We start from the raw sequence: 27,445 nt of genomic DNA, 5'->3' as shown, positions 1-27,445 counted from the left end.
AGTCAGTAGCCACCACTTGATGGGGGCAGCTAGAAGGGGAGAGACTCGGCACGCTGAATCTGGGGTGGCTTGTCTGCCTGGGTTGGAGGTGGTCACCACAGAGTGGACCTGAACTGGCCAGACCTTCAGTGCCTACTGGAACAGTCCCTGAGGGACTCCAGGGCCTGCCCAGGATGTGAAGGGACAGCAGGTCTCCTGTGGTTCTGGAACCCAAGAACATGGTTCCTGTGGTTTCCAAAAGCCTCCGGGGTGGGTGGAGGGGGATGCAGGGTGTGTCAGGACCCCCAAGCAGCCACAGATCAGGTGGGTGGTGTGGTGTACAGGTGGTTAGCACCTGCAGGTGTTTCACTCCGGCTGCCCTACTAGGCTAGCTGTTCCCAACTGACACTGTGCCCCAACCTCTCAGAGCCCCCAAGGACCATGTACTAGGCAGGTGGCGGGGGTGGGGGTGGGGGCACAATTTGGGTGCTTAATATGTCATCTTGCAGCCTTAATCAAGGCCCTGGTCCCATGTTGGGGGCAGAACCCCATCTATGGGTCTGCAGCCCTGGGCACCTTCCCACAGCCTTAAACTGTCCCCCACCCCGAGGGCCCACCAAGGAAGCAGGTCTGAGAGGCAGTGGCTGAGGGCTGGGGAGTGGGGACGGGTTCAGGCTAACCCTAATCTGGCTTTGGTCTCATCCAGCCATCTCCTGCCCCCCCCATCTATTATTCACAGACACTTGGGGGCTTCTGGGGATGGAACACCTGTGGCTTCGGCCTCCATGATGACCAGCCCCACAGGGATGCCCCCATCCCAGGGTTCCATGCACAGCAAGGTTAGAGGCCCGGTGACCCCAGACCTGTGGAGCCCCAGACACGGAGCATCGCTCGCCCATGGTCACACCTTGAGCCCTGCCAGGACCTGAGGTCCCACGATCCCTCTGGACCCTCCCCTCCCCCACACACCCACGGAGGCGATGATGCTGTGCACGGGTAGCCTGGAGGGCCCTTCGTAGAGGCCCTGGCCCGGGCAGCCCAGCCTCCGCTGCTTCTCCTCTTGCTTGAAGATGAAGGCCGAGTTCTCCTCCTTGGTGATGTTGATGTAGAAGCAGGTGTCAGAGGCGGCCAGCGTGTGCCTCGGGCCCGGATTCAGCAAGATGCTCTTGTGTTCCTCCCGCTTCAGTCCGATGAGGCACACGCCGTACCTGGGGAGGCGGGGGCAGGGCGGCTCCACCGGCAGTCTGCTGTCCTCTGTCCTGCTCCCCTCCCCCGGTGCCCTCCAACCTGGACCCCGGGACCCCAAGCCCAGACAGCCTCCCTCTCTCCATTACCTTCCACTGCAATACCCCCTCCTTAGGGGACACTGAGCCCCACCCCGCACCCCTCCCCCACTGTCTCCCCAACAAGGACCCCCGGACACCAAACCTAGCCCCACATTTATCCCCTGATTGAACCTTCTGTGAGGGTCCAGGGATTGAGTCTAGAGCTATTTCCTTCCCCCAGCGGTCGGTCCCCTCCGGTTCTGCGCCCACTCCTCACCCTGAGGACCGCCCCCCGCCCCGCCCCGCCCCGCCCCCGGGACGGTACTTCTTGTGGGCGTGGAAGGCGGCGTAGGTGAAGCTCTTGCCCTCATACTCGCGGAAGAACTTGCTGTCGCCCATGCGGATGTGATAGACCTCGTTCCCCGAGCAGCGGCCGTACATGCGCTGCCACTGCTCCGGTGACTCCTGCCCCTCCCTGTGGTGGGTGGCAGGTGTCACGGTGGAGGGCGGAGCTGCAGTCCATGGCAGCCCCCGGATGTCCCCTTCCCCCCAGATGCACTCACTGTCCCCGGGAAGTGTGCACCAGCAATGTGATGAGAGTGGAGGTGGCAGGGCAGATGCAGTTCAGAGCCAGCATGGCGTACTTGCATTCCTCTTCACACACCACGTGGTCTGTGGGGCGGGTCGTGGTCACGCCCACTCCTGACCCCCTCCAGTACCCAGCCCGGACCTGGGCCTGCTCACCTGTCCCCCCACCCTGGAGCTTCTCAGCCAGTGCTCCTGCCCTCACTGAAGCGGGCCCCCATCTCAGAAGGTGGCCCCACACGGCCCCCTCGATGTGGTGGAACCATGTGTCTGCAGTCAGGGATCTTGGGCGTCATCATGCATGGACGGTGCCCGAGCCTTCCTCCAGCCCACACCTGCACGCTCACTTACGCGCGCACGGCCCCCACACGTACCAGCGAACTTGACGTGGAACTTGTTCTCGGGTTTCAGGATCTGCACATAGAGGGGGCAGTTGGGGGCGAAGTCCTTCACGGCCCAGGCACGCAGGATGGTCTGATGGTCCTGGAAGCAGACCGGGGTAAGTGCCATGCCTGCTGGCTTCGCTGTGCTGGGGGCGGGGAAGTACCTGCACTGACCGCTGCTGTACGGTCCACCTCGTTCCGGCTGCTAAGGATGAAGCAGGCCTCTCCATTGTCCATCCTGCAAAGCACAGGCTCAGAGCTGCCCTCGTGGGGGTGGGGGCAAAGCCTGGGGCATGGGTCACCCAGCAGGGAGTGTTGAAGGGCTTTGGGCCAGGGTGGCTCTCGGATGGAGCTGTTACTGCTGGTAGGTCTTTCGTGACCAGCCACCGCGTGACTCACTGCTGGCCCAGAGGACATCAGCAGAAGGCCCGGCTCCCAGTAGCCAGTCTGTGCTAGGGAGTAGGTGAAGGAGTCCCACAAGCTCCTCCCAGCTCCCCGAGACCAGCAGAGACCAGCAGAGACCAGTAGTCCCGTGGCCCCCCACACTTCAGTGGCCCCTTCAGTCCCTTGTCGGCGCTCACTTGGCTCGCATGAGGTCCTGGTCCTTGAGCGCAGAGCCCTGGAGGTAGATGACCCTCTGGGACCACAGGGGAATCTGTAGCACCCGACGCACCTGGACATCCATCTCAGTGGGACATAGGATGACCACATAATAGTCCTGCGGATGAGGCTGGGTCAGCTGGCCTAAGAGGACCCTCGGACTTCCCTAGCCAGCTCACCACCACTGGACAGGCAGCAAAACTGAGGCCCACACCACTCAGGGGACTGGCCTGGTCACTTGGAACTCCTGGGGGACCTCAGACTGAGGTGGGCAGCTTACCTGGAGCCGGGGGTGCGCGTAGAACTCATTCAGGAAGTCCATGAGGAGATCGATCTTGAGGGAGCTGACACACAAGACCACATGCTTCTCTGTCTGTGCCCGGTGGCGGCTGTAGTTGCCCCCCGACTTCTGACGCTCCATCCAAAGGTAGACAAGCTCTTCAAACTGCACACAGAGAGGACGAGGGTCAGGGGTCAGGTGGCTGACAGGGCTCACGTGGTCCACCTGGATTCCAGCTGGCATAGGCGGGATGTTTGTGGCTACACAGACTCTCAGATCGGTGGGTGGGCATCAAGTCAGTAAGTGGGACTGTGCGAGATGTATCCCGTCCACTTTCTACCTTCGACAGCCCCCTGCATGTCCAGGTAAGTAGGAGCCCTGGACCCGCACAGCCACATCTGGGATCTATCCTGAAGTGACTGAATCATTCTGTGCCCCACCTCAGAAGGGTGTGGACGGCTGTGTGCACCCACCGAGGCTCACACTGCCTGGGTGTGAGCTGTCGGTATTTGGATGCTTAGATACACCAGAGAGTGGCAAGCAATGGAGGGAGGGGCTCCAGGCAGCTGTCCTTGGTGCTGACCCTCCCATGTGATAGGGGAAGAACGTGACTAGGACATCTTCCAGCCTTTGCTGCCTCACTCACTGAGCTCAACCATTTACTCAGCTCTTCTTCACAAATAGCAGCAGCAGCTGTATACCTGCACCAGGTACTGCACTATGCTCTGGCTTCATTGAGGTCATCAAGCACTTTTCAAGGCCCTGGGCTCCTAGCACACAGGTGCCTGAGGCTGGGGCCTGAACAGAGGCTGAGAGGTGAGGGTGCCTACCTCAGGGGCTTGCTGTGGGGGCTTGAGGAGCCTAGCAGGGTCAGCCCTCAGCCCAGAGCTAGTGGAGGACATCTGACACTGTGCTCAGGGAGGACAACCCCTCCCCAGCCTCACCATCACTGACAAGTGGTCAGTTTTTCCAAATTCATCAGAGGAGCCAGGAGCTGCTGATCAGCCACCCTCCTCAAAACCTGCCCAGGGTGGTCCCTGTCTGCCTGGTGCCCCCACAGGCCCTCCTTTCCATGGACATGGGGCAGAAGGGATGGTGTGAGCAGGACCTGTCTCAGACAGGATCGGAGAAGGAAAGACACAGGGCCCGAGCACTGTCCCCACCTGCAGTGGGAGGACCACAAGAGCCACACAGATCATGATGACCACCAGCAGCTGGGACGGCCAGATCTGGGGCGTCACATCACCGTAACCCACAGTGGAGAAAGTGACAATGCAGAAGTAGAAGGACGTCAGCAGAGACAGGTTGGCACCTGAACGCTCCAGATGCTGGATGCCACAGGTCCTGGGGGAGGGGGAGGACCAGGTGGGGCTGGGCTTATGTGTTAGGCCCCCCTGCTCCTCACTGACAGGGATCCCTGCCCACCCAAGTCTGAGTCCAAGCCCAGGGGTGCAGATAGCCTCAGTGCCCACCCAGTCTACATTTCCCTTCACCTCTCTGATGGCCCCCAGACCTGCTCTCCACTGGACTTTGGGACAAAGGGCCCCACTCAGCCCCGAGCCCAGTTTCCCACTTCGCAGGCCTAGAAGCAATAGAAGCTTCCCTGGGCCTTGGAGGAGCTGAACCTGGGGTCACCCTGGCCTTCATGCCAGCTGACCAGCTCGTCCCACAAACCTGCCCTGCCCTCACGAGCACCATGAGGGGTGTCTCAGGCCACTCAGCTCCCGGCTCCTGTACCAACTAGTGGACAGTCGTTTTCTTCTGCAGAACCACTCCCCAGCACCTCCCAAGGGCCGGCTGCCCCTCAGACCCTCCAGAGCCCATGTGTTACTCCAACCCACAGCAGCCTGATACCCCCTGTGTGGGGCTGGCTGCACCATAAGACACCAACACCCCACCCAAGTCCTGGCTCAGCCCTCAGGACCTCGCACCCCCAGAACCACCCTCACCCCGTGAAGACGAGACATAACAGGGTGCAGAAGAGGATCAGGACCTGGTTGAACATGGCCGACTGGGTGCGCAGGATGGCGCGGTGGAAGTCATTCTGCAGGGAGAGTGTCATCAGGGGGAGGCCAGACCACTGAGTCACTCCCCCCACAGAGCCCAAAGACCCCTCCCCTATGGCAAGCTCCAACGTGTGACATTTCACACATCAGTGACACTAACACCCAGCAGGGGGGCATCAGCAGCACCCAGCCACATCCCTACCTCAGCTCTGCACCTGGGGGGGGGCGTGACCTAGGGTCAATGGTGCCCAGAGATGATGAGGGTGACAACCGGTGGCTCTGGACTTGGGGTCTGGCCTCCCCAGGACTGAGCTTGGGGCCTCCTCCTTGGGAAGGAGTTGAAGTAACCCTCTGCAGAGGGGTCTGCCTAGGGCCCCGTGTGAAGCCTGGTTTTGAGTGACCCCACTGTCCACAGAGGTGGGGGTGTGGGGTGGCCAGCGAGCAACACGCCCCGTCTTACGATCATGTTCTCCAAGGCATGCTTGGCCAGCCAGCAGTTGAGAAACACAGGGATAAACAGGTTCCGTAGTGGTGGCCAGAAGATCTGGGGGCAGAGGGGTGGGTCAGGGGGCCGCCACACCTTGGGGGCTGCGCTCAGGCAGGGGACACCCACCGTGATGATGAAAGGCAGGGTGTTGATCATCTCCAGGACAAAGGAAACACGGAAGATCTGCTCCCAGATGTTGCCCTGGAGGGGAGGGGGACAGAGACAGGCACCCCAGCCCTGGAGGTCAGGGTTGGGGCTGGGAGGGCCAGGGGAGGAGAAGAGCTGAGGGAGAGGGTGGTGGGAGGGCTCACCTTGTAGCTGAGGTACATGAGCAGCATGGTCTCCAGAAAGCTGATCAAGGCCACAATGACCTGGAGACAGGAAAGGGGAGGGGTCCTTGAGTGGGTGGGGGCGGGGCAAGGTCCCCGGCTGGACCTTGGCATGAACCCCAGGTCCCCACTTCCCTATGGCCCCAGGGATGAGGAGACAGATGACAGATGAGCATAGAATCGCCCTGGACTCCCGGGTTCTCCTTACTCACCTGGATGACCCACAGAGCCATCTTCCGCTCCACCCACAGGATGGGGGCCCTGCGGAGGAGGAACAGGGGGCTGAGCTGCCCTTGGGAACAAGCTGGGACTGCTGCAGGGAGCAGGACTCAGGCCCCCCGCCCAGTGTCACAGGGGAGCTGCCGAGGACACACACAGGCCTAGGGCTTCCCTTTCTACCTGGGCTTCTGGGGACAAACAGGGATCACAAACTAACTGCTAACCAGTGCTGATTTCCACCCACAGGCAAGAGTATGTGGTGTTGGAACAAATTGGGAGCCTTCTTGGTGAACTGCAAGCTTCATAGCCAGGGGAGGACAAGAAGAATGACGGGTACAAGAAGGAAGCAGGTGACTGAGCTAGCCTTCCCTGGACACAGCCCCTCACATGGGTGAGCCCCCTGAGAGCCCGACACTGTGGGGAGGATGACATCAGGCCAGCAGTCCCCAGCCTCACTGGAGACCCCCTCCTCCTAGTCATGGGGGATCGAGACTCAGATATCCCAGCACTTGCAGGGACTGCTTGGGCAAGTGCTCCAAGCCCCACCGACCCGCTTCTTCTCAAAGCTGAGGCCCCAAAAAGAGGTACAGCTGTGGCTGAGGGGTGTGGACAGAGGAGGAGGGGAGCTGCGGCTACTCCCTACCCTGCATCTTCTGGGGATGCGTTTGAGCAAGCGGCAGGACTGAGAGCAGCTGAAGAGCTGTGAACAGTGGTCAGGACCCTGGCTGACCCCATGCTTCCTGCTCTCGACTTAGCCTGGCAGAGTGCTGAGGGAGGCTTCAGGGAGAAGGTGAACAAGGAACAGATCTGCCCCCAAATCGGGGGCACTAGGTTGGGAAAGAAATCTCCACAAGGGAGATGGCCAAGCGTTTGGGTACATCCTGAATCTCGGGGAGCCGAGATGCCCCACTGCTTGATTTTGGGGTATCTTTTGCCTTTGTGAAAAGTATCCTGAACTAAGAAGATGGAAAAAGTAATGGATGTATTTAATGTCACCGAAAAGTCCCTATGAAGGCTGTTGAAATGGCAAATGCTTTATTACCTATATGTGAACTATCATTTAAAAAACAAATGTGAAAAAGCAAAAGCCAATACTAGGATCTGGAGAGGAGTCCTGGTGTGGCGCTGTAGGCTACGCACTGGACTGTAAGATGGGTTTGAACTGCGAGGTCTGCAGTTTAACTTTACCAGCTGCTCCTCAGAAACCCTATACAGGGTCACTATAAGTCGGAACCAACTCAACAGCATTAACAACAACAACAATGATCAGGAAAAGCACCCATCTGATAGCAGTGTGTTCCTTCCAGTGGGGCCCCGGAAGAACCAGAGATGCAGAGAGCTAACTTTCAAGCTAACTTTCAAGCTAACTTTCAAACACTTGTGGTAATTCTGAAGCTGCATGCAGAAGGGGACAGCCACCATCCTGGATGCAGGCATGAGCCCTTACCCTGGGATGCACAGGCTGGGGGCTGAGGGTCTGTCCCGAAAAACCAGGTGCTGTGAATCCCTGCCCACCCCACCCTACCCAGTGAACTCACCAATGGAACTCAGAGGATGAATCATTGGTGTAGATCCGCTTGGGGCAGCCCCAGCTGTGGACAGACACAAGGGCTGGCACATCTGTGGCCTCTCCCACTGCTGCCCTGGAAGAGACCCTGCCCAGGGCTGTTGGGGCACAGGATGGTGGGAGAGGACACGCTTGCCCCATCCACGGCCAATCCCACATCTCCAGTGGGTCTCTGTGATCTAACACTGCTGCAGAGACGCCCTAAGCAAAGAGGAGTGGGGTACCAGGCTCTGCTCTACTGGCATGTGCCCACACCTGGGGTTCCAGAGCCTGGCCGCAGGAGGCTGGTGGTCAGGCAGGAGTTGGGGGGACAGACCCTGGGGAAGGGCCAGATACAGACACAAAGACACCAAAGATCTCCTACAAGGACAGGGAATGCTACAAACAAAGCCAAGCAAAGTGCAGGAAGCAGGGAGAGAGAGCCAAGCTCCTGCTCCTTGGCATTGGCTCAGAGACAGCCCTAAGTCACACTCAAGGGCAAGTCTCTCCAAGCCGCCTGGAAGCCAGACTGGGGGCGAGGAGACTGGGGCACAGGCAACATGCCGATGACACCCACACCAAGGAGAGCCCCATGCTCACAGAGCCCTAAGGGGTGGGTGGGCCGCTTCCTCCGCCCTTTCCCCCTGAACCTTATCAGGGCTGTTGTTGCAAAACCCAAAGACCTAGCTGGCCATCCTTCCATCCATCCACCCATGTATTCATCCACCCTTCTGTACAGTTTCCAATTCATTATGTGTCCACTCATGTGTCCATCCTCCAATCCTTCCATCCATCTACCTATTTATCCACCCATCCTTCCATGCACTTGTCCATCTGTCCATCTATCCATCCATCCTGCAATCTATCCATCCATCCAGGCCCCCTCCTTATCCATCCACCCATCCATCCTTCCTTCCATCTGTCCATCCACTACCCACCCATCTATCTGTTCATCCTCCAACCAGTCTCTCCTCTCATCTTACACCTTCCACATACACATTCTCTCATTTACCCTTCCGATCAAGAGTGTTCTAAACAACGAACGATCTGAAAAGGAAATCAAGAAAACTATTTTATAATGACGGCTGGAAGAATAAAGGACCCAATAATAAATTTAACCAAGGAAGCAAAAGAGCATTCCACTGGAAACTATGAAATACAGCTGAAAGCAATTAAGTGCACAGACTAAATGCACAGCCACCAAGGAAATTCAGACACATGCTGACCCTACGGAACAGAGCGGAACTGCCCCATGGGATTTCTAAGGCCGCAGTCATGATGGGGAAAGGCAAAGCTTTCTGCTCCCTCAAAGGTTTAAAGCCTCGGAAACCCCATACAAGGTTGCTGAGTCAGAACTGGCTTGACAGCACGTAACAACAACAACAACAACAACAACCAGTCTTTAAGAAGGCAGACAGAGGAGCAGCTGGTTGGGTTGAAGTAACAGCTGAGCATTTAACCAGAGCTCCTTGAAAGAAATAAAGGAGACTTAAATAAATGACAAGGCATCCCGTGGTCATGGGTTGGAAGATTTAAGATGTCAGTTCTATCCAAAGCAATCGATACAACACAATTTTTATTAAAAATAAATATTTCAACAGCTTACTCACCCCCCAAAATGGAAAAACGGATCCTCAAATTCATATGGAATTGTAGGCGGCCCAAAGTAATCAAAACAGTCTTGGGGGGAAAAATGTAAGCGGACTCATAATTGCCAAATTAAAAACATATTACAAAGCTACGGTAATCAAAACAATGTGGTACTGGTATAAGGATAGACATAGAGCCCTGTAGACTAGAACAGGAAATCCAGAAATAAACCCATACCTTTATGGTCAATTGCTTTTTGATAAGGATTCCAAAATATACTCAATAGGGGAGAAGGAAGTCTCTTCAACAAATGGTGCTGGCAAACAGGAACGCTACATGCAAAAGAAAGAAGCCTGCCTCACACCTTATAAAAACATTAATTTCAAACATACCACTGACCCACCTATAAGGACTGAAAGCAGAGAACTCTTAGTAGAAAACATAGGGGTTAAGTTTCAGGAGCTTCTTGTAGGCACTGGATTCTTAGATATGACATCAAAATCATGAGCAAGACTAGGAAAATAGACAATGTGGATGTGATCAATGACAAGACATTCTACAGAAATGGAGACGACATTTGGAAATTATATATCAGATAAAGGCTTAAGATCCAGAAAATACAAACTCTTAAAACTCAACAACCAAGAAACAAAAATCCAATGAAAAAATGGGCAAACTACTTGGATAGACAGTTCTCTAAAGAAAATATACAAATGACCACTTGTTGTTGTTGTGAAGTGCCGTCGAGTCGGTTCCGACCCATAGCGACCCTGTACAGGGTTTCTGAGGGTGTAAATCTTTACGGGAGTAGAAAGCCTCATCTTTCTCCCGTGGAGCAGCTGGTAGTTTCGAACCGCTGACCTTAAGGTTCGCAGCCCGATTCGTAACCACTACGCTACCAGAGCTCCACCACGATGAGGTATGAGATCACTAGAATGACTGTCATTTTATAAGAGGAAAGGAAAAAAACCAAGTGTCGGCAATGCTGTGGAAAACTGGAACACCGTCTATCGCAACTGGGAATGTCAAATGCTACCATCTCCGTGGAAACGTCTGGAAGCTCTCTGAAAAGCTTAATGGAATTGTAGTTGTTAAGTGCCGTTGAGTCGGTTCTGACCCACAGCGACCCTGTATAGGGCTTCTGAGGAGCAGCTGGTGAGCTTGAACCACCAACCTTACGATTCAAACTGACTTTGCAGTCCAGTGCATTAACCCACAGCGTCACTCCACACTTTGGTAGCAGAGCAGTTACAAGTAGGGCTGCTAACCTCAACGTCTGCAGTTCGAAACTACCAGGTGGTCTGTAGTTGAAAGGTGAGGCTTTCTGCTCCCGTAAAGATTGACAGCCTCCATGGCACTTCACCATGACCACTAATGGAATTAAGACCTGGCAATTCTACTCCTAGGTGTGTCTACAGAGACCTGACAGCGAGGACTTACGCAGCCATGTGTACAGCAGTGTCCAATGCAGTGTTCCTCACAATAGCTAAAAGGAGAAAAAAATTCAAGTGCCAACCAATAAATCAGCCGATAATAAAATGTAGCATACATGTACAATGAAATATTACCACCATAAGAAGAAATGAAATTCAGATACACACTACAGTACAGGATGAACCTTGAAAACATGATGCTGAAATTTTGAAACAGGACAGACACAAAATGCCAAATATTGTATGATCTCACTCATAAAATATCGATACTAGGCAAATCCATGGAGACAAGAGATTAGTAATTACCAGAGGCTGGAGGAAGTGAGGGATGGAGAGACAAAAAAAACATTCACATTGTTTGTGTTGATCAAACACTGGAAATCCACATCTACTCACATATGCCACAGAAGAGTGAGAAGATTTGAGTGGTATCATATAGCACAACGAATCTCTGAATGACACCCGCAAGCTACCACATTGAAGATGCTTATGAATGTACATTTGCGTTAAATATGCAACAAACAAAATGATCCCTACTATACTGTTCATCTATGTGAACCTCTAACTGTACAACTGATCAATATATAACACCATGATCAATGGAGAAAAGATTGAAGTTGTCCAAGACTTCATTTTGCTTGAATCCACCATCAACACTCATGGAAGCAGCAGTCAAGAAATCAGATGACATGTTGCATTAAGCAAATCTGCTAGACAAGACCTCTTTAAAGTATTTATGAGCAAAGATGTCAGCTTGAGGACTAAGGTGCACGTGATTCAAGCTGTGGTATTTTCAATTTCTTCAAATGCATGTGAAAGTTGGACAATGAATAAGGAAGACTGTAGAAGAATTGGTGCATTTTAGTTAACGGTGTCGGAGAAGAATATTAAAAGCACCAGGGACTGACAGAAGGAGAAACAAACCTGTTTTGGAAGAACTTCAGCTAGAATGCTCCTTAGAAGCCAGAATGGCAAGAGTTTGCTTCTCCTACTTTGCACATGTTATCAGGTGGGACAGTCCCTGGAGAAGGACATCATGCTTGGTAGAGTGGAGGGTCGGTGTAAAAGAGGAAGACCCCCTCCCCCCCCAATGAGATGGATTGGCCCAGTGACATCAACTCTGGGTTCAAGTGTAACGATTGTGAGGGTGGCCAGGACTGGGCAGGGCTTTGTTCTGTGGTGATGGGGACACTGTGAATCGGCGCTGACTCGACAGCGCCTAACAACAGCACAAAGCAACTGTCTAGTTTAAGACTAATACACAGGTGCTATGTTTATATGCAAAAGCAAGACGGAAGATGGCCCCAAGTGTCAGTGCAGTGGTTTCCATGGAGGAGAGTGATGGAAAGGATGGTATGTCAATGGGGGGGCTCCAAGGGAAATGAAGTGCTTCGGAAACCATAGAACCAGGGGACATGGGAAAAAAAAGACTAGAAGACATGATGGCAGAAATGAAAAACTCAGACATAAGTTGGAATAGAAAGTGAAGAAGTTTCTAGAAAAGAGCCAAATAGGGAAAATAAGAGAGAGAAGATCAGAAAAGTAAAGGCTCCTTCCAAAATCCAACATTGGATTAACAGGAATTCCAGAAAGAGTGCTGAGAAAATGAGGGACGGTGGTCTTCAAAAGCATCATTCAAGAATTGGGGATGCTGCTTCCCAGGCTGGTGTTGATGGCAGCCAATCTAGAGGTGGAAAGGGAATCACACCAAGGCTACCATTGCTAGGCACAGCGAGACGTTCCACCAGCTCTTGGGGGAAGAAGACTGTGCTTCATGCACAGGTTCTCAGCTGCACCGACAGGCATAAGGAGAGAGGGTCACCAGACAAGAGCCTGAATGAAAAGGGATTCCAGGGCTGTGGGATCAAGAGGGACATTCGTACTGGACCCCACACACTTATTCTTAGAGCACCTGGAAGCTGTATTCCATGGAACAGAAGGGTAAACTGAGAAAGGGGGCCCAGCCCATGGGGCCCAGACAGGTGGCAGGACACAGGGCAGCCCTGGTTGAGCTCAGCGCCTGTGGGGAGGACTCTCCAGGATGCATTGGTGCTAAGACCCCTCCCTCTTCATCCCACTGTGACAAACAAGGGGACCCTGTCTTGCACTGGACTGGTCAGTCCGAGTGTGAGGTAAGTGTTGCTGACCTGAGGAGCTCTGGGATGGCCATGTGGGTTGTGGTCAAGTTTGTGGAGGAGGTATATATAGCCTGTGACCCTGACCCCACCAGCCCCTCTTGTGGGCTCTGGTTCCCAGGCCCCGTCACCCACCATCCGATGCCCTTAGTGGGGTCTTCAAGCAGGACACGGACGATGTAGAGCAGGCAGGTGAGCAGCTTCAGGGAGAAGTTGAACAACCGGATCCGCAGGCCTGCAGGGAGGAGAGGTCAGCTGGAGCCACAAGAGAGGGAGGGGTCTGTGGTCTCTTCCCAAGTGCTCCTCCCTGAGCCCAACTCCATGGGGACAGGAGTGGGTATGGGCGCTGGGCCACCTCTGAGTAGGACCCATCCCTGTCCCCATCCACAGATGTGGCTCTGGGGTTTATGGGGACAGGGAGTAGCTTGTGATTGCTTGTTTCCTGAGGGCAGGCCTGGGGTCTGTCACCTGGCTGGTGGGCTCTGCACCCCTGTGCTTACATCCTAGGGCTCAAGTGGTCAAGCCTCAAAGCTGGGGAGATGTAAGCCAAGCGCCTGAGGGTGGGCGCAGGGCAGGGTGGGAAGGGGCCACCTCGGGATCTGAGCCCTAGCATGCAGCAGGGGTAGCGTTGCCACTGGGTCCCTGGGACAAAGCCATGATGGGACACCCCTCCACCCTGAAAATGCCCCCCTCTGCGTCCACTCGGGTGCTCCCACCGGGATACCACAGTAGGCATGCTCTCCCCCACCCCCTCTGCGTACTGTCCACTCGGGTGCTCCCACCGTGATACCATCACTGGCATGCTCTCCACTGCCCATTCCCCTCTGCGTCCACTCGGGTGCTCCCACCGGGATACCACAGTGGGCATGCTCTCCCCCACCCCCTCTGCATACTGTCCACTCAGGATACAATGGCCGGCATGCTCCCCTGTCCCCCTCTGCATCCACTCGGGTACTCCCACCAGGGTATCCCAGCAGGCATGCTTCCCGCTCCCCAGCCCCTCTGCGTGCACTGGGGGGCTCCCAGCAGCATACCCTGGTGGGCATGCCCCCCGCCCTCTGGCCCCTTGTCCTCAGGCCCACCACTCACTGGATCTTTGGTTTTTGATAAAGAACAGCTTGAGTCGTTCTTTGAAGGTGTTCTCGTTGACATAGAACTCCACCTGGACCCTGGGGAAGCAGGAGAGGGAATGTGGGGGGCGCTGGGGACAGTCAGGGGCTCTAGCCAGGACACAAGGGACTAGCTTCCTCCCTGGAGGAAAGACAGAGACCCAGCAAGCCACCCCTCCACTGGCAACTCCAGACCCATGCCCTGAGCTCAGCACCCACAGGTCCAACATACAGAGCCAACCTGCTGGTCTGGACTGCGGGGTGACCTGTGCTGTGGAATGACTATCATGTTTCAGTGGACAGCTTACTGAAATGGACTTGGGGCTGCCCAGAGCCATGTCTGTAAAGCAGTCCAACCTGCAGCCCACAGGGCCCGATCCACCGCTCTCCGCAGGACACCCCAGTGGCTCTAGCTGGTGTCCCCTGGTTTCTGTGCCAAGTCTAGATATCTAGTAATATCCGGTGACCTGATTCTTAGCCCCCGACACTGAGCCCTTCAAATCTGTTCACACACCCCTGCCGCTCCCCTGGTCTCAGGCAGGAGACCTGGATTGGGCAGGAATTGCTGGAAGGTCCCAGACAGAGCAGGTGTAGTGGTGGGCGGGTGGCAGTGCCCACTGCTGACCCTTATCCCAACACTCCCATGGAATGCATCTGGTCATGTGGTCTGGGGTGGGCAGGCCACTGCCACCCCTCATCCCCAAGACAGGGCACCCGGCCCAGCTGTGCTAGGAACGCTGACCAGGGGTGCCAGAGATGAGACTCACATAAACAGCACAGAGAACAACAGGGACATTTCAGGAGCCAGGCACTGAAGTGGGGTGAGGATATACCCGAGGCCAGCCCGGGCTTCCCACAGCCTCTGGACACCCATACCTGGCCCTCTACTCAGGCTGCTAAGCAAGAAGTCCATCCCCAAGGGCACCGCATGGGCGGGAGGCGCTGCAGCAATGAAGCTGGGGCACATGCGGGGGACCTTGACAGAAAGGCAGATTCCTAAGTAGGCCTTGACCCCCTCAAGGACAGCTGGTGGGGGTGGCACTAGATGGTCTGCACGGGGTGGGGGGTTAACTGAGAAGGGGCAAAGAGTGCTCCCAGCCCAGGCTCGTCTGTCTGAAGTCCGTGGAGCCCTCCTGCCCACCGCTCCCCCTTTTGTACCCGGAGATGCAGCCCCTATTCCTTCCCATGGCCTCCCTGACCCAGGCCAGCAGGGAGCCGCCCCTGGCCTCCCTGACCCAGCCCAGCCACGCTGTGGACTGGGGAGGAGTTTACAGCAAGCTCTATGCAGCCGCACCCTGGCACCTGTGTGCCCCAAAGGCCTCCAGCCTATCCCTACTGACCATGGCCAGCACGCAGACTCCATGGGCACCTTCACTGCCTGAGCCCCGGCTGTCAGAATGGACACTGTTGTCACCTCTTGGCCTCCCAGTTAGCAGCACTGGGCCAGAGCAGTGACCCCACCAGGAAGGACGCTCCAAACAGAACAGGAAAGTCACCAAGACGGAGTAGCTGCCGGCAGTGAGGGAGGGAGGCTGGCTTTGCCTGAGAAATCAATGCTGCGCCTTTAATTTTTAATGAGCTGTGGGCTAGCCATGGCCTCCAGCATCCCGCAAAAGGTAGATTAAAAAGTATCCGTTTGAGCCGGAAGCATGTTTAATGGATGGATGGAGTGTGTGATTCAGTCTGTAGGGCTGCTGGGGGGAACCTGCAGGGGCCGCTCTGTCATCCAAGGGGCAGAGCCTCTGGCAGCTGCTCCAGGACCCTCCCCCCCAACCCCTGCAACTCCCCTTGAGCACAGATTAGAGTAGGTGGAAGAACGTTCTTAGCCCAACAAGTCTTTGTTTAGTGTGGTGAGATGTGCTCCCAGGTCATGGGGCAGTCTAGTCTTGGTGGTCCGGGGCTGGGCTGAGGTCCAGTGTCCCCCAGTAGCCGGATGGTGGGTCACACCTCCAAGTCCTTGTCCAAGGGAGGAGGCAGAACAGGAAGTGGCCCCCAGAGAGCAGGAGGTTAGCCTGCCTCATGCCCACAGGTAGGATGAGTACGTTGCTGGTGTCTTACCACGCCGGCACACACACTGGCCCTCGGACCCAGGCCTGACAATGGTCTGCGTGCCTGCTCCGCCAGCCAGTGACACACAGGCAGTGTCCACTTGGCTCCACCAGCACTCAGGGGCTGCAGGTCAGCAGCAGCTGCTCAGGTCATGCCTACGTGGGCAGAGGGCAGAGGGCAGAGGTCTGCAATGGCTGGTCCTGGGTGACCAAGGCCACAGCGAGTCTCTCTCAGGAGCCAGAAGCTGGTCAGGGGTGTGGCAGGGAGCCCCTGAGAGGCCCTAAGATCAAACACAGGGAGAGGGTCTTTGGAGCTGGCCACAGCCATGGGCTCCGGCATCTAAGGCAAGGAGGCTCTGTAGGAGGGGGTCAAACTGCAGAGGAGGGCGTGCGCCCCTGCCCACACACACTCACACTCACTCCGCTGTGGTAACCGGGCTCCTGGCAGTCCTCCTGAGCCACGGTCTAAATGGGCTGGTTCCAGAAACCGACCACCAGGTTTTTCTTCCTAGCCCATCTTAGTCTGAAAGTCCTGCTGAGACCCACTTAATGTCACAGCCATACACACGCCTCCAGGGACGCGAGGGAGGTGGGCAGTGCATAAGGTACGTGGCGGGGAATTGAACCAGCATCTCCCACCCCACAGGCAGAGACTGAGCATCCAGCAGGTGGCAAACAGCAGCACCTCTTGGACCGAGCCCGGAATCTCCACACAGTGTCCCAGGTCCCTGACCCCATGTCCTCCACCTGGACACCCACCCCACGAGCACGTTGATGTCAGAAGACACCATCACACGAGCAGTCATGCCCACCATGGCCCTTGGTCAGAGGCGGGTCTGCATTCTAGCTGGACGCCACACGGGCCACCCTGCTCCTCTCATGTGGCGGGTCCTCCAAACCATGGCGGGGTGCAGGTGGGGTGGGCACATGGGGGGGAGGGCACACTGCCAGGCCCAGGAAGACTTGAGTGCCCGGCGCTCAGTGCCATGTGTGTACACCCATCAACCGTCTCTCCTCGGGGACAGCAGCTCCTGGCTGGGCCCAAGGAGGGACCCCTGTGAGAGCACTGGTCAGCCCGGCTACAAGGACAGAAGTACCAGGCCACCTGGCCTACTTTCAAGCTGAGTCCAGCATGCAGCTGACTGCCAGCCTGTGCCCAGGGCCTGCCCACACCCAGATGGGCTGAGGAGAAAGCCAGACGCCCGGCAGTGAGCTGGGCAGACTGGGCCGGGCTGCTGCCCTCTCCACCGGCCCTGGGGAGTGGCCTTCCAGGGATTCCTGGCAGCAGCTAAAGTACAGATGACCAGTGCCGGGAATCTCCAGTCAGGGCATCAGGCCTGTGGACGCTCAGTCCCCAGGGCACAGAGCCTCCCTCAGGTGGCCACACAGTGCGTGCCCACCCACTGGCCAGCAGAAACTACACTCCCACGGGGCTTTCTTCCTGGAGCTGCTGCTCCTCATCTGTGGCTCCATGCAGACCTGCCCACAGAGTCAGGAGGGTGGGCAGGGCCCAGGCCAGTCACCAGCCTCACACGGCTATTCTGAGCTGGGTCGAGCGTGTGACCAGCCCAGGGTCCAGGGCTCCCCGAGTTGTTCTGGATGGGAGTGTGTCAGGTGGGTTGTGGAAGGTGCCTTCCATTTCCTCTCACTGCCTACAACCCCATAGCAATAGTCTGTGGAGACTAGCACCCACAGGGGTTAGAGACAGCTCTGGGCATGGCCATAGGGAGGCCATGTCCTAATGGTCGGCAGCTACATCAGTAAGTGTACTCTGTCAGCGTGCCCACTGGTGGCCCCTGTGAGGCACTTACTGTGACAAGGAGGAGTCCAGGCTGAAATCCTCCACGTGGTGCCTGGGGACAGAGTGGACAGGTCAATGGAGGGCAGCAGATGGACAGAGGGACAGCAGGCACTGGAAGGTCCGGGCTCCCCGGACCAGGCCACGCACAGACATGCAAAGAAGTTCCAGTTGGGGCTGGAGGAAACTGAGAGCATCCACGTGCACCCCAGCCTTGGGAGGCCCCCAGCACGCAGGGTGGGGGGCCACATCTGAGAAAGCAGCAGAGCCATGCAGGACACAGCACCCATAGGAAGAAGAAATTATGTCCCCTCAGCCAAGCATGTGGACATGCCCATGTGGCAGCAAGCCCATGGCCCGGCGCACTGTCCAGTTGTCCCAGCATTCAGGGGTGCACGGTCAGCCCCTTTCATCTGAGGTGGCTGGAACACCAAGAGGGCTAGGCCCAGACACAGCTGGACACGGGTCTGGCGACCTTCAAGTCTGCTGACCCTCTCTACTCCTCTGCCAACCCACCCCTCAGCTCTGCAGCGATAGGACAGGGGAGTGGGGAAGCCGACACTTTTGGGGTCCCAGGTGCACCGACCTACGCACCAGCAGGAAGCAGGATAGATGAGGTTGGCCGGGACAGGGTGGGCTTCTGAGGGTCTATGCCATCAGCAGTTTTATATTTGTTCTGGACCAGGTCCCCCACAGAGGACTTCAGATGGGCTTTCCCCATCAACCCTCAAGGCTACCATTTACCAGAAGAAACAGGCTCAGAGAGGCTCACTGCTCACCTGAGGCTACACAGTAGGAAGGAGGCTGCCTGTAGAGATGTGTCTGAGGACACAGGTACATGCCTGCTTGTCTGTGCAGGGCTGGTGGGCTTGGCAGGCTCGCCTCTGTGTGCCCCCAGCCTAGGCCCCACTCCTGGACCTGCTGGGTGAGCTGAGCACGCATGCTGAGAAGGCCTAGGCTCCTGCAGGGGTCTCTACTTGCCCCTTGCATTAGGGAGACTGTGGTCCATCCCCAAAGACCAGTAACACATGCTCCCCAACCCTAAGGGCCTATTGGAGCCGTCTGGTCTCCTCCCACATGGATCCCTGACAGAGCGCCCCTAGAAGTTGCCTGAGGACAGTCTGCATCCTGAGCCTACCTCGGTCCACGAGTCTTGTGTCCACCTCCTTGTGTCTTGAGTGTACAGGACTGTACAGGTCTGGGTGCAGAGCAGCCAGTGAGGTGCCCCAGGCAGAGCACCCGGAGACCCCGGCTGAGGGCTGGGGCCAGGAAAGGAGAGCCTTGGACAAGGCCTTGAACAAGCTGAGCTACCACCACCCCATCTGAGGCCTCCAAGCCCAGATTTGGGGCAGACTGGACCCTGGCCATGACTCTCGGAGCGCCCTTGGTGCCTCTGTTCCAGTGCTGGTGACCTGTGCACCCCACAGTGGCTCTCTTAGCTTCGCCCCAGGTCCCTGCCTCCTGAAATGTCTGTAACCAGGCACCCCTGGGCTCCGTCTCCTTCCACACAGGCTTTGCGGCATGGTGTGTGCTCAGCTATGACTTGCCATCCGAGGCAGTGTTGGGAGAGGGGGCGAACTATGACCATGGAGCCCTGGGACTGGAGGGGGTCAGTCAGGGAAGGCATATCTAACTTGGGTTGTGCCAGGTGGTGGTGGTGTCTGGGGGTCTGCTGTGGGTCCCCCTCTTGGTCTCTCCCAGTGCCTCCTGAGTTCTGGGAGATGCTTTGTGGAAATGGAATTCCATGCTCAGGTGAGTTTGGGAACTCCTCTGCCTGATCCCTGACTGGGGGTCACTGGGGGCCTACCCGGAATCCCTGGGCACCATGGATGTCCCTCGAACCTGTGCAGTCTTACACTGGACACATCCCAGGACCAGGACAGATGTGTTCCAGGGAAGAGGAGAACATCAGATTGAAGCATGGCTGGAGCTATGAGGGGCTCAGACAGAATGGATCTGGGATGAGGGTCAGGCACACCCTGGAAGATGGAGCTCAGTGAGTGTGCTGTCCCTCGGCAGGGTGGGGAGAAGAGAAAGAGGGTGGGGGGCTACACAGGAGCCTAGCGGGCAGGGGGCAGGGGGCGGGGCCCAGCCTAGACTAGCAGGCTGGGGAGGAGAACCGCTGACGCACGGTGGTATATATCCCATGTACCATGACTGCACGTGACAGCCACAGAGGGGCGGGGGAGTGTAACCCCAGTAAGAACGAGGAGTAGCACACGTCCTCGGACTGGCCCTCCGTAGCTCTGAGGAGCAGAACACAGCGTCCAGCATGCACTGGTGGGAGGGAGCGAAGGGAGGGTGTGACTCCCTTGAGAAGACTGCCATGGGAAGGGCAAGGTCAGTGCGGCGGATGGACTGTGGCCCGTTCTCACTGGACTGAGACACTGTCCAGAGCCGGGATGCCCCCCGCAGTTACCGCCACTGCGGGACCCTCCTCCCGGAACTCTGCCACACCCAGACCCCGCCCAGACGCCTCGGCCTCATTAGCCCTACCCCGACCCAGGCTGAGCCTTCTCTTTCCCACTATGCACCCCGCCTCCACGTGGGGATGAGGATGGGCTGGGGGGAGTCCAGAGTGGACACAAGGTCCTGGGACCACTCTCTAATGGTGGTCTCCACTCCCTGCCCCAGACCCGGCATCCCCTGGTCCCCTGTCTAAGCACCACCCATATTCCTGTTGACACTTGAAGCCCCCAGAGCAGACCCAGAACCCCACCCTGACAGCCCAGGCAGGGATGGGGGAACAATACAGGAGGCGGTCAACAACAGCCAAGAGATGAGGGTTCAGTGTGTCGGGTGGGGGTGGGGGAGTGCATTTTGGGGGCAGTTGGCACCTCCCTCCTCCCTGCAGTCAGGTGGTGGACACAGCCTCCCCACCACACCACGCCCAGCTTTGCAGCCTTCCCAGCAGTGATGAGACCTGGCTTTGGGCTGCCCGAGGGAGGGTGGACCCTGGCTGATCCCAGGGGGTGATCAGGTGTGCAAGTGGGGCAGCGACAGAGACCAACATCAGCCTGTCATCTAGTGGGTCTCCTAAAATGCCCTGCTCCTAAAACAAAACTCTCCAAGGTCCTCCTCTTCTCAGAAACCTGCTCTGGCTCCTTATGGTTGGTCCCTCCAGACCCAGCTCCCCAGCCTGATTCTAAAACTTGGCTAGAGGAGTGAGCAGCGAGGGGTGGGGTGGGGTGGGGTGGGGTGGGGTGGGGTTGCAGAGCTTCTGCATCCTCATCTGGGTTCTGCCTCAGTTTCTGCACCTGCGAACTTAGGAAGATAACCTCCACACCAGGTGCTGCTGGAGACTGAGCCAGGCGCCCTGTCCCAGGCAGGGTGCAGGGGAATGGTGGCTGTGGAAGGCCTTCCTAGAGGAGGTGGCCCTGTGCCCTGGCTCCCATGCTGCTCTGCAGGCCTCCATGCAGCCTGGGCAGGACCTCCTGTTCCTGCAGTGTCTGCGGGAAGGGGACAGAGCAGGGTGCCAATCCCATTGCAATGACCAGAGCCTGGCATCGCCGCCACCCGGATGGCATCCAGAAAGAGGGTGGAGAGAGAGGAAGCCAGTCTCCAGGGACCTGCATTAGCTGTGCACAGTGTGGGCCAGGCACTTCACTGGGACCTCTGCAGTCTTCTCTGACAAATGGGAACAACCCCTGACCAGCAGCCTCCTCCCCGGGGTGTGTGAACACAGGGGGTGGTGCAGCCCAGAGATCAGCCTGCAGCCATGTGGAAGGGGCAGGTGAGAGGCTCCCCAGGGCGCCACCTGTATGCACACTCATGCTCACACTCATACACCTGCACCCAATGAACACACCTGCTCCACACTCAGACACTCACGCTCATATGCACACATGAACACTCACATGTACACAACACCCACCCACATGCACACACATGGACTCATGCGTACATACATGTGTGCACACATTCATGTACATAATGATCCACAACTCCACTGTGCAACACATGCAAGCACATGTACACACATGCTCCACACCCACACAGGCACTCACATGTATACACACGCACCGCACACACTCACATGTTCACCGCCACTCATGTATACACACGTACCACTCACATGTACACTCGCACACTCACAGTACACACATGCACGCACACACATGCACGCTTACATGTACACACACTCAGGCATGCACACACATCTCAACTCTGGCCCCAGCTGCATCTTGGCCTGGAAGGCCCCTGTCGTCTGGATCCCAGGATGCCTCTTCCCCTGGCGCAGGTTCCTGCACACGACACTGCCTGCACCGGGGGCAGGTCTGATTCATCCGGCTTTCCCCCGCAGCACCGCGGAAGGAAAGGTGCTGGCTCTGTAGTCACTGCCACAAGCGGGGCCTGGGTGCCCTCATCCATGAAATGGGGGTGCTACTTTCTACCCTGAGGGCTGGAAGAGCCAGGGAGGGGATGTGCTGTGTCCTGAGCCTCACCTGAACCAGGTGCCGTCCTGGGGCCGCCCCCCAATCAGGTTTGGCGGGGACACAGGAGCCTCACAGCAGCCCTCAGTGGCCTGTCCCAGTCCACGCACCCAGCCCCAATCTGCTGTGCAGCCTCAGCAAGTTCCCCAACCTCTCTGGGCCTCACAGTGCTTGGCTCTGTGGGACCCCAGGGCTGCCTCCCCTCAGTGGCTCAAGGAGTCACCCTGTGAGGTGTCTGTGGTGGGTGGCAAAAGATTCACCGGCCCACTTTGCACGGCGCCCCCACTGCCTCCTCTTCTCTATCTTACCTGCCAGCCGCTAATTGGGGGAGTGCCACAAGCTGCCCGAGGTTGGCAGGAGACACAGAGGGAATCCGGGCAGCTGGGGTGGGAGTCCGGGTGAGCCCCCGTTTTCTGCCCCCACAGACTGCAGGACGCGGCAGGTGTAGCACCGCAGGCGTGCAGGGTGCAAAGCTTTCTGGGCTCCGCGTTCAGCATGCCCCCACCCGGACTAGGGCATCGTTCCCAGGCCCGCGCCCGCCGCTGCGCCCCTACCTTTGGCCCACGTCGCTGCCCACCGAGCCCCCGCCGCGCGGCGGCAGCAGCGGGCTCAGCCCATGCGGCTCCTCTGGGGCCGAGGCGCCCGCTGGGGCACCGCCGGGACCCGCCTTGCCCTCGGACGGCGAGCGCGGCAGCCTGGCCCGCGCCATCCTGCCGGAGGAGCGCTCGGTGCGGCTCCGGGAGGGGCGCGGAGGCGGCGCCGGGCGCAACCATCTCAGCCGAAACCATCTGGGCCCGCGCCCTCCCCCCCGCACCGCGCTGCAGTGGAACGGCCCGGTTGGGGTTGGGGGTGGGGTGGGGAAGACGGTGGGGCTCCCCAGCGGGCCACCGAGGGCCGGAATCCGCAGTGTCCGTCCCACCGGAGGCTCTGCAGAAGTAACAGTATTAATAAGAACACCACGACTGGGATGGACAGACGCAGTAAGCGCCCAAAGCCGGAGCAGTGATAGCTGCTACAGTTGTTAGCTGCTCACCTCCACCAGGTAGGGGCTGCTGGACCACGTGCCAGGTCTCAGCCCTCCGGTTGTCCTGGGAACCTGGGTCGGGTGTTATGGGCAGCCTGCCTGGAGCCAAGCCCACCTCCTAGGCCAGCCCATGGAAGGCCAGGCAGCTTCTGCTTACTGGACACCCCTGGAGCCTGTCCTCCCTTCTAGGGTCCTCATACCACCCCCATTTCCTGCCCTGGCTCTGGACACCCCCATCAAGATTCTCAGGGTACAGTTGTGGGGGAGCACTGGTTGCTTGGGGCCCCATCCTGCTGAGGGTGAAGAACTCATTGGGTACAGAGCTGGAGATTAGGTACATGCCACCCATTTAATACTGGGGGAGGCAGCCTGGGTCTGTCTGGTTTGAAAATGGGGAAATTGAGGCACAGACACAGGAAGAGACTTCCCTAGAGTCTGAGCAAGGATTCGAACCTAGGATGAGGGACTGCTGACCGCCACAGGATGCCTTCTCTACCCTCCCAGGTCACTGGGGGAGGGGGAGGGCACCTCACCCAGGGTCACGCGGCACAGAGGGCTCCAGGTTTCACTGCCCCGATGCCAGATGCTCCAAGATTTCCTCCCATTCTGTTTTCAGCAGCTGAGGTCATCTGGGTCCTCTTGACCCATCCAGACCCCGACCCCTGACCCCATCTGTCCACTTAGTGGTTTTCTACCCTACTGTGACCCAGTGAGGACCTAGGACCTGGGATATGGAAGGGTGCAGAAGGTAGGGACCTCAGTACCCCAGACAGCAGCTCATCCACGTCCCAAAGACGAGAACCCTTGGGGACCAGATTGTGCGCTCTCAGCCCCGGGGCCTCCTGCCCTCACTGGCCTCAGTGTACACCTGCAAACGGAAAGCGAGCCTTCACAAGAGGCTTCAGCCACAGGTCTTTAGTGTGCAACACAGGCTGGGTGGTCTGGGTCCCTTTGGGGAAGCTGACGTATATGTACTTCATAGACTGTGCTCAAAACCAAACAGCCCCCGGTGTGACAATGCCCACCCAGCCTCTTTTCCAGATTTCTAGAGTGAGACCCCGTCACAGTGTTCTAGTCAGAGCAAATATGAAATGCGCGAGTGCTCTGTCATCACCAGCTCACCCTCCCATCTCTCCGTCCATCTGTCCTGCTGTACTAGCCTGTGTGTGGCTGGGAGCTGGAAATGCTGTCACTAGTATTTAAAATACCAGTAAGGTTATCCATGGTGGACAGGTTTCAGCAGACTAGGAAGAAAACCAACGAATGAAAACCCTACGGAAAAACCCTGTGGAACATCGTCTGCTACAGTGTTGGAAGATGAGGCCCTAGATGGGAAGGTACTCACAACCGTGGGAATGAGCACCCCAAGGACTATGAAGATGACAGTCCCAGGCAAGACATGGGGTCGCTGTGAACTGGCGTGAACTAGAAAGCAGCTGAAAACACTGCAGTGAAGTGTTTATAGCAGCAGAGCGTAAGGAGCTCCTGCCTGCCCTGGGAAAGGACAGACGGAAACCCCTCTGCCCTTATCACTTCCTGAAGGCGGCACCAAACAGCTACAGAAAAGGGCACCGGCTTGGAAGTCTCTCTGAGACAAAATGTTGAGTGAAAAACACAGCGTGGTTTATATAAAAGGAAACAGAGAACTATCATCTGTTCTCTGCACAGCTCCACACACACTGTGCAATGGGACACCCTCTTCCTGACCCTTCAGTGCATGGAGAAGGAGCCGGATGTCAGCAGCCAGGCCCATGGAGATCACCATTATCCCTGGGAGGAGTGGAAGACAGGATATCACAGGCAAAGGCTTGAAGCTGTCACAAAGCAAACACACATCTCCAATCCCTGAGCCAATGAGCGCTGTATTGCAAACATCTTGCCTGGCCCACGATGGGCTGCTACTCCTTTTTCCTGAGTTCTGAGGGTCACTCTACCTCGATGTTACGTGAACTGAAAGGGTGTCATACATTTTGTACAGTGCTATCTCACTTAAAAAACATTCACTGTCATCAACAGCATGAGTAAGAAAGACAAAAATCAATTGGATTTCATCAAAATAAAAAAAATGTTGCATCAGCAAAGTGAACAGACAGCTTACAGAATAAGAAAATATTTGGGAACCATACTCATATACCTGATAAGAGTTAAATACCCAGAATGTATTAAAACACTCTTACAACTCAGCAACAAAACACCAACAACCCAATTTAAAAATGGGCGAGAGACCTGAATAGGCATTTCACCAAAGAAGTTATACATACAAGAAGGCAGTCAACGCATGAAAAGATGCTCAACTTCATTACCCACCCTAAGCCACTGTCATCGAATCGATTCAAACTCATAACGACCAAGACTGTAAACCTTGACAGAAGTAGACAGTCTGATCTTTCTCTCATGGAGTGGCTGGTGGGTTTGAATTGCTGACCCTTGTGGTTCGCAGTCCAGTGCTGATCCTACAGTACCACACCGGGAGTCCCCCAAATATAAAAATCAGCACAAAGGCAGTTTCTGTGAGGCAGAGACCAACTCTATCCAGATGACCATGTTCTTCAAGCTGCTGGTCAACTCCATCTGCTGCCTCTGCCGCTCTCCCTCCTTTCATCACTCTTGCTCCTCATTTGCATTGACAATTCACTGCAACATCTCACAGAATTCATAAAGCTTACTTATAGTTAAGTGGTCCATGAAGGAAGGAACAGGGTACAACTTGAAATCAGGAAGCATGTAGGAAGTTTCCCTTCTTCAATACAGGACCAGTCTCTCAGCTCCTCCCCACCATTCAGGCCTCCTCTCAGCCCCCTGAGAATAAGCCCCTCTCTGCCCTGCAGTCTGTCTTTGCCGGATCTATCTTTCTTAGCACCAGTGTTACAACCCTTGGCCGTGTCACAGCTCTTTTAAGAAGTTTCTTGTCTCCTCTCTGTCTCTTTTCTTTTGGATTCTTCCTGATGCTTTTCTCTGTCTGAAAGCCCTCTGAGGGCTTGGCTGCTTAAATGCACAAACCCCTTGCCAATTTCAAGACATGGCACTCCCACAGAGCCACACACTGACCAATCTTTTCTTGGTAGGCCACAGGCACTTCATTTGCATAGTAGGTGAAGGCACCTCATTTGCATAGTGTGTTAACCAATCACAGGGCAAGCTGCAGCCCAGGCCTAGACAAAAAGCATCAAAACCAACTTGTTTCCAGCTTACCCAGGAAATTCCAATGAGTCTAGACAAAAGTAACACCCCTCTGGGTAAAAAACTAGGGGGAAAAATCTCCCAAGCTACTTTGCCAAAGAACCAGAGCCACAGGGACTTATTTCACCCCACACAAGGGACTTATTTCACCCCACACAAGACACTACTTTCACCCACTAGGATGGCTATTCACAGAAAACCACAATGCAACAAGCATTGGCAAGGGGTTGAGTCCTCTAGTGTGGCTGTGACAGAAATGCCACAAGTAGATGGCTTTAAAACAACTTTATTCTCCCAGTTTAAGCTAGAAATCCAAATTCAGGGCGCCATCTCCAGGGGGAAGGCTTTCTCTCTCTCTCTGTGGGCTCTGAGGGAAGGTGTGCTCTCTCTGTCGGCTCTTGTCTCCTTTTCACATCTGGGGGCCCAGATTCCTTGGAGCTCTCTCTCCATGTGTGTCGGCATCACTCTTCCCCTGAACCTTACGAGGTTCTCCGTCAGGGACCCCAGGTCCATAGGACTCACTCCATTCCTGGATCTTCCTTCTTGGTGGTATGTCCCTCTGTCTCTGCTCACTTCTCTCTCCTGTTGTCTGAGGTAAAAGGAAAACTCCCTTCCATCATCAGATCAGGGTTGTGGCCAGCCTAAGTGGACTGCATCCTGCCCGAATCCCCATACACGTGAATGGCTCACCACATCACATTGCATCATAGGGGATGATTACATCATTACGTAACTGTCAAATGACATCATTACATAACTGTCAAATGACATCATTACATAACTGTCAAATGACATCATTACACAACTGCCTAACAACTGAGAACCATGGCACAGCCAAGCCGACACACATTTTAGGGGAACACAATTTAACCTATGACAGCAAGAATGTGGGGAAACTGGAACCCTCACATCCAATACTGGATGGACAACAGTGTGGCAGATCCTCAAACAGCTAGACATAGAATGACCATGTGACCCGGTAAGCCACTCCCAGGTATGTATGTACACAGGAGCCC

General features: G+C 56.2%; 1 protein-coding gene across 1 annotated transcript in view; it reads right to left on the bottom strand.

The window, feature by feature from the left end:
* The window catches only part of KCNT1 (potassium channel, subfamily T, member 1), a 72,131-nt gene that overhangs the window by 15,345 nt on the left and 29,341 nt on the right, over positions 1 to 27,445 (bottom strand). Inside the window, exons 3-18 of the mRNA XM_006863686.1 lie at positions 13,927 to 14,006; positions 12,973 to 13,072; positions 7,672 to 7,725; positions 6,127 to 6,175; positions 5,897 to 5,956; positions 5,712 to 5,786; positions 5,559 to 5,642; positions 5,042 to 5,136; positions 4,256 to 4,436; positions 3,093 to 3,257; positions 2,794 to 2,930; positions 2,387 to 2,450; positions 2,204 to 2,312; positions 1,808 to 1,916; positions 1,570 to 1,719; positions 949 to 1,187 (exon numbers count right to left, since the gene is read on the bottom strand). Coding sequence (XP_006863748.1) covers positions 949 to 1,187; positions 1,570 to 1,719; positions 1,808 to 1,916; positions 2,204 to 2,312; positions 2,387 to 2,450; positions 2,794 to 2,930; positions 3,093 to 3,257; positions 4,256 to 4,436; positions 5,042 to 5,136; positions 5,559 to 5,642; positions 5,712 to 5,786; positions 5,897 to 5,956; positions 6,127 to 6,175; positions 7,672 to 7,725; positions 12,973 to 13,072; positions 13,927 to 14,006 — 1,751 coding nt within the window. The remainder of the gene's footprint in view (positions 1 to 948; positions 1,188 to 1,569; positions 1,720 to 1,807; positions 1,917 to 2,203; positions 2,313 to 2,386; positions 2,451 to 2,793; positions 2,931 to 3,092; positions 3,258 to 4,255; positions 4,437 to 5,041; positions 5,137 to 5,558; positions 5,643 to 5,711; positions 5,787 to 5,896; positions 5,957 to 6,126; positions 6,176 to 7,671; positions 7,726 to 12,972; positions 13,073 to 13,926; positions 14,007 to 27,445) is intronic.

The sequence above is a fragment of the Chrysochloris asiatica genome, unplaced genomic scaffold, assembly GCF_000296735.1.
Source record: "Chrysochloris asiatica unplaced genomic scaffold, ChrAsi1.0 scaffold00056, whole genome shotgun sequence".
Taxonomy (NCBI): Eukaryota; Metazoa; Chordata; class Mammalia; order Afrosoricida; family Chrysochloridae; genus Chrysochloris; species Chrysochloris asiatica.
This window is presented reverse-complemented; position numbering and strand designations above follow the sequence as displayed.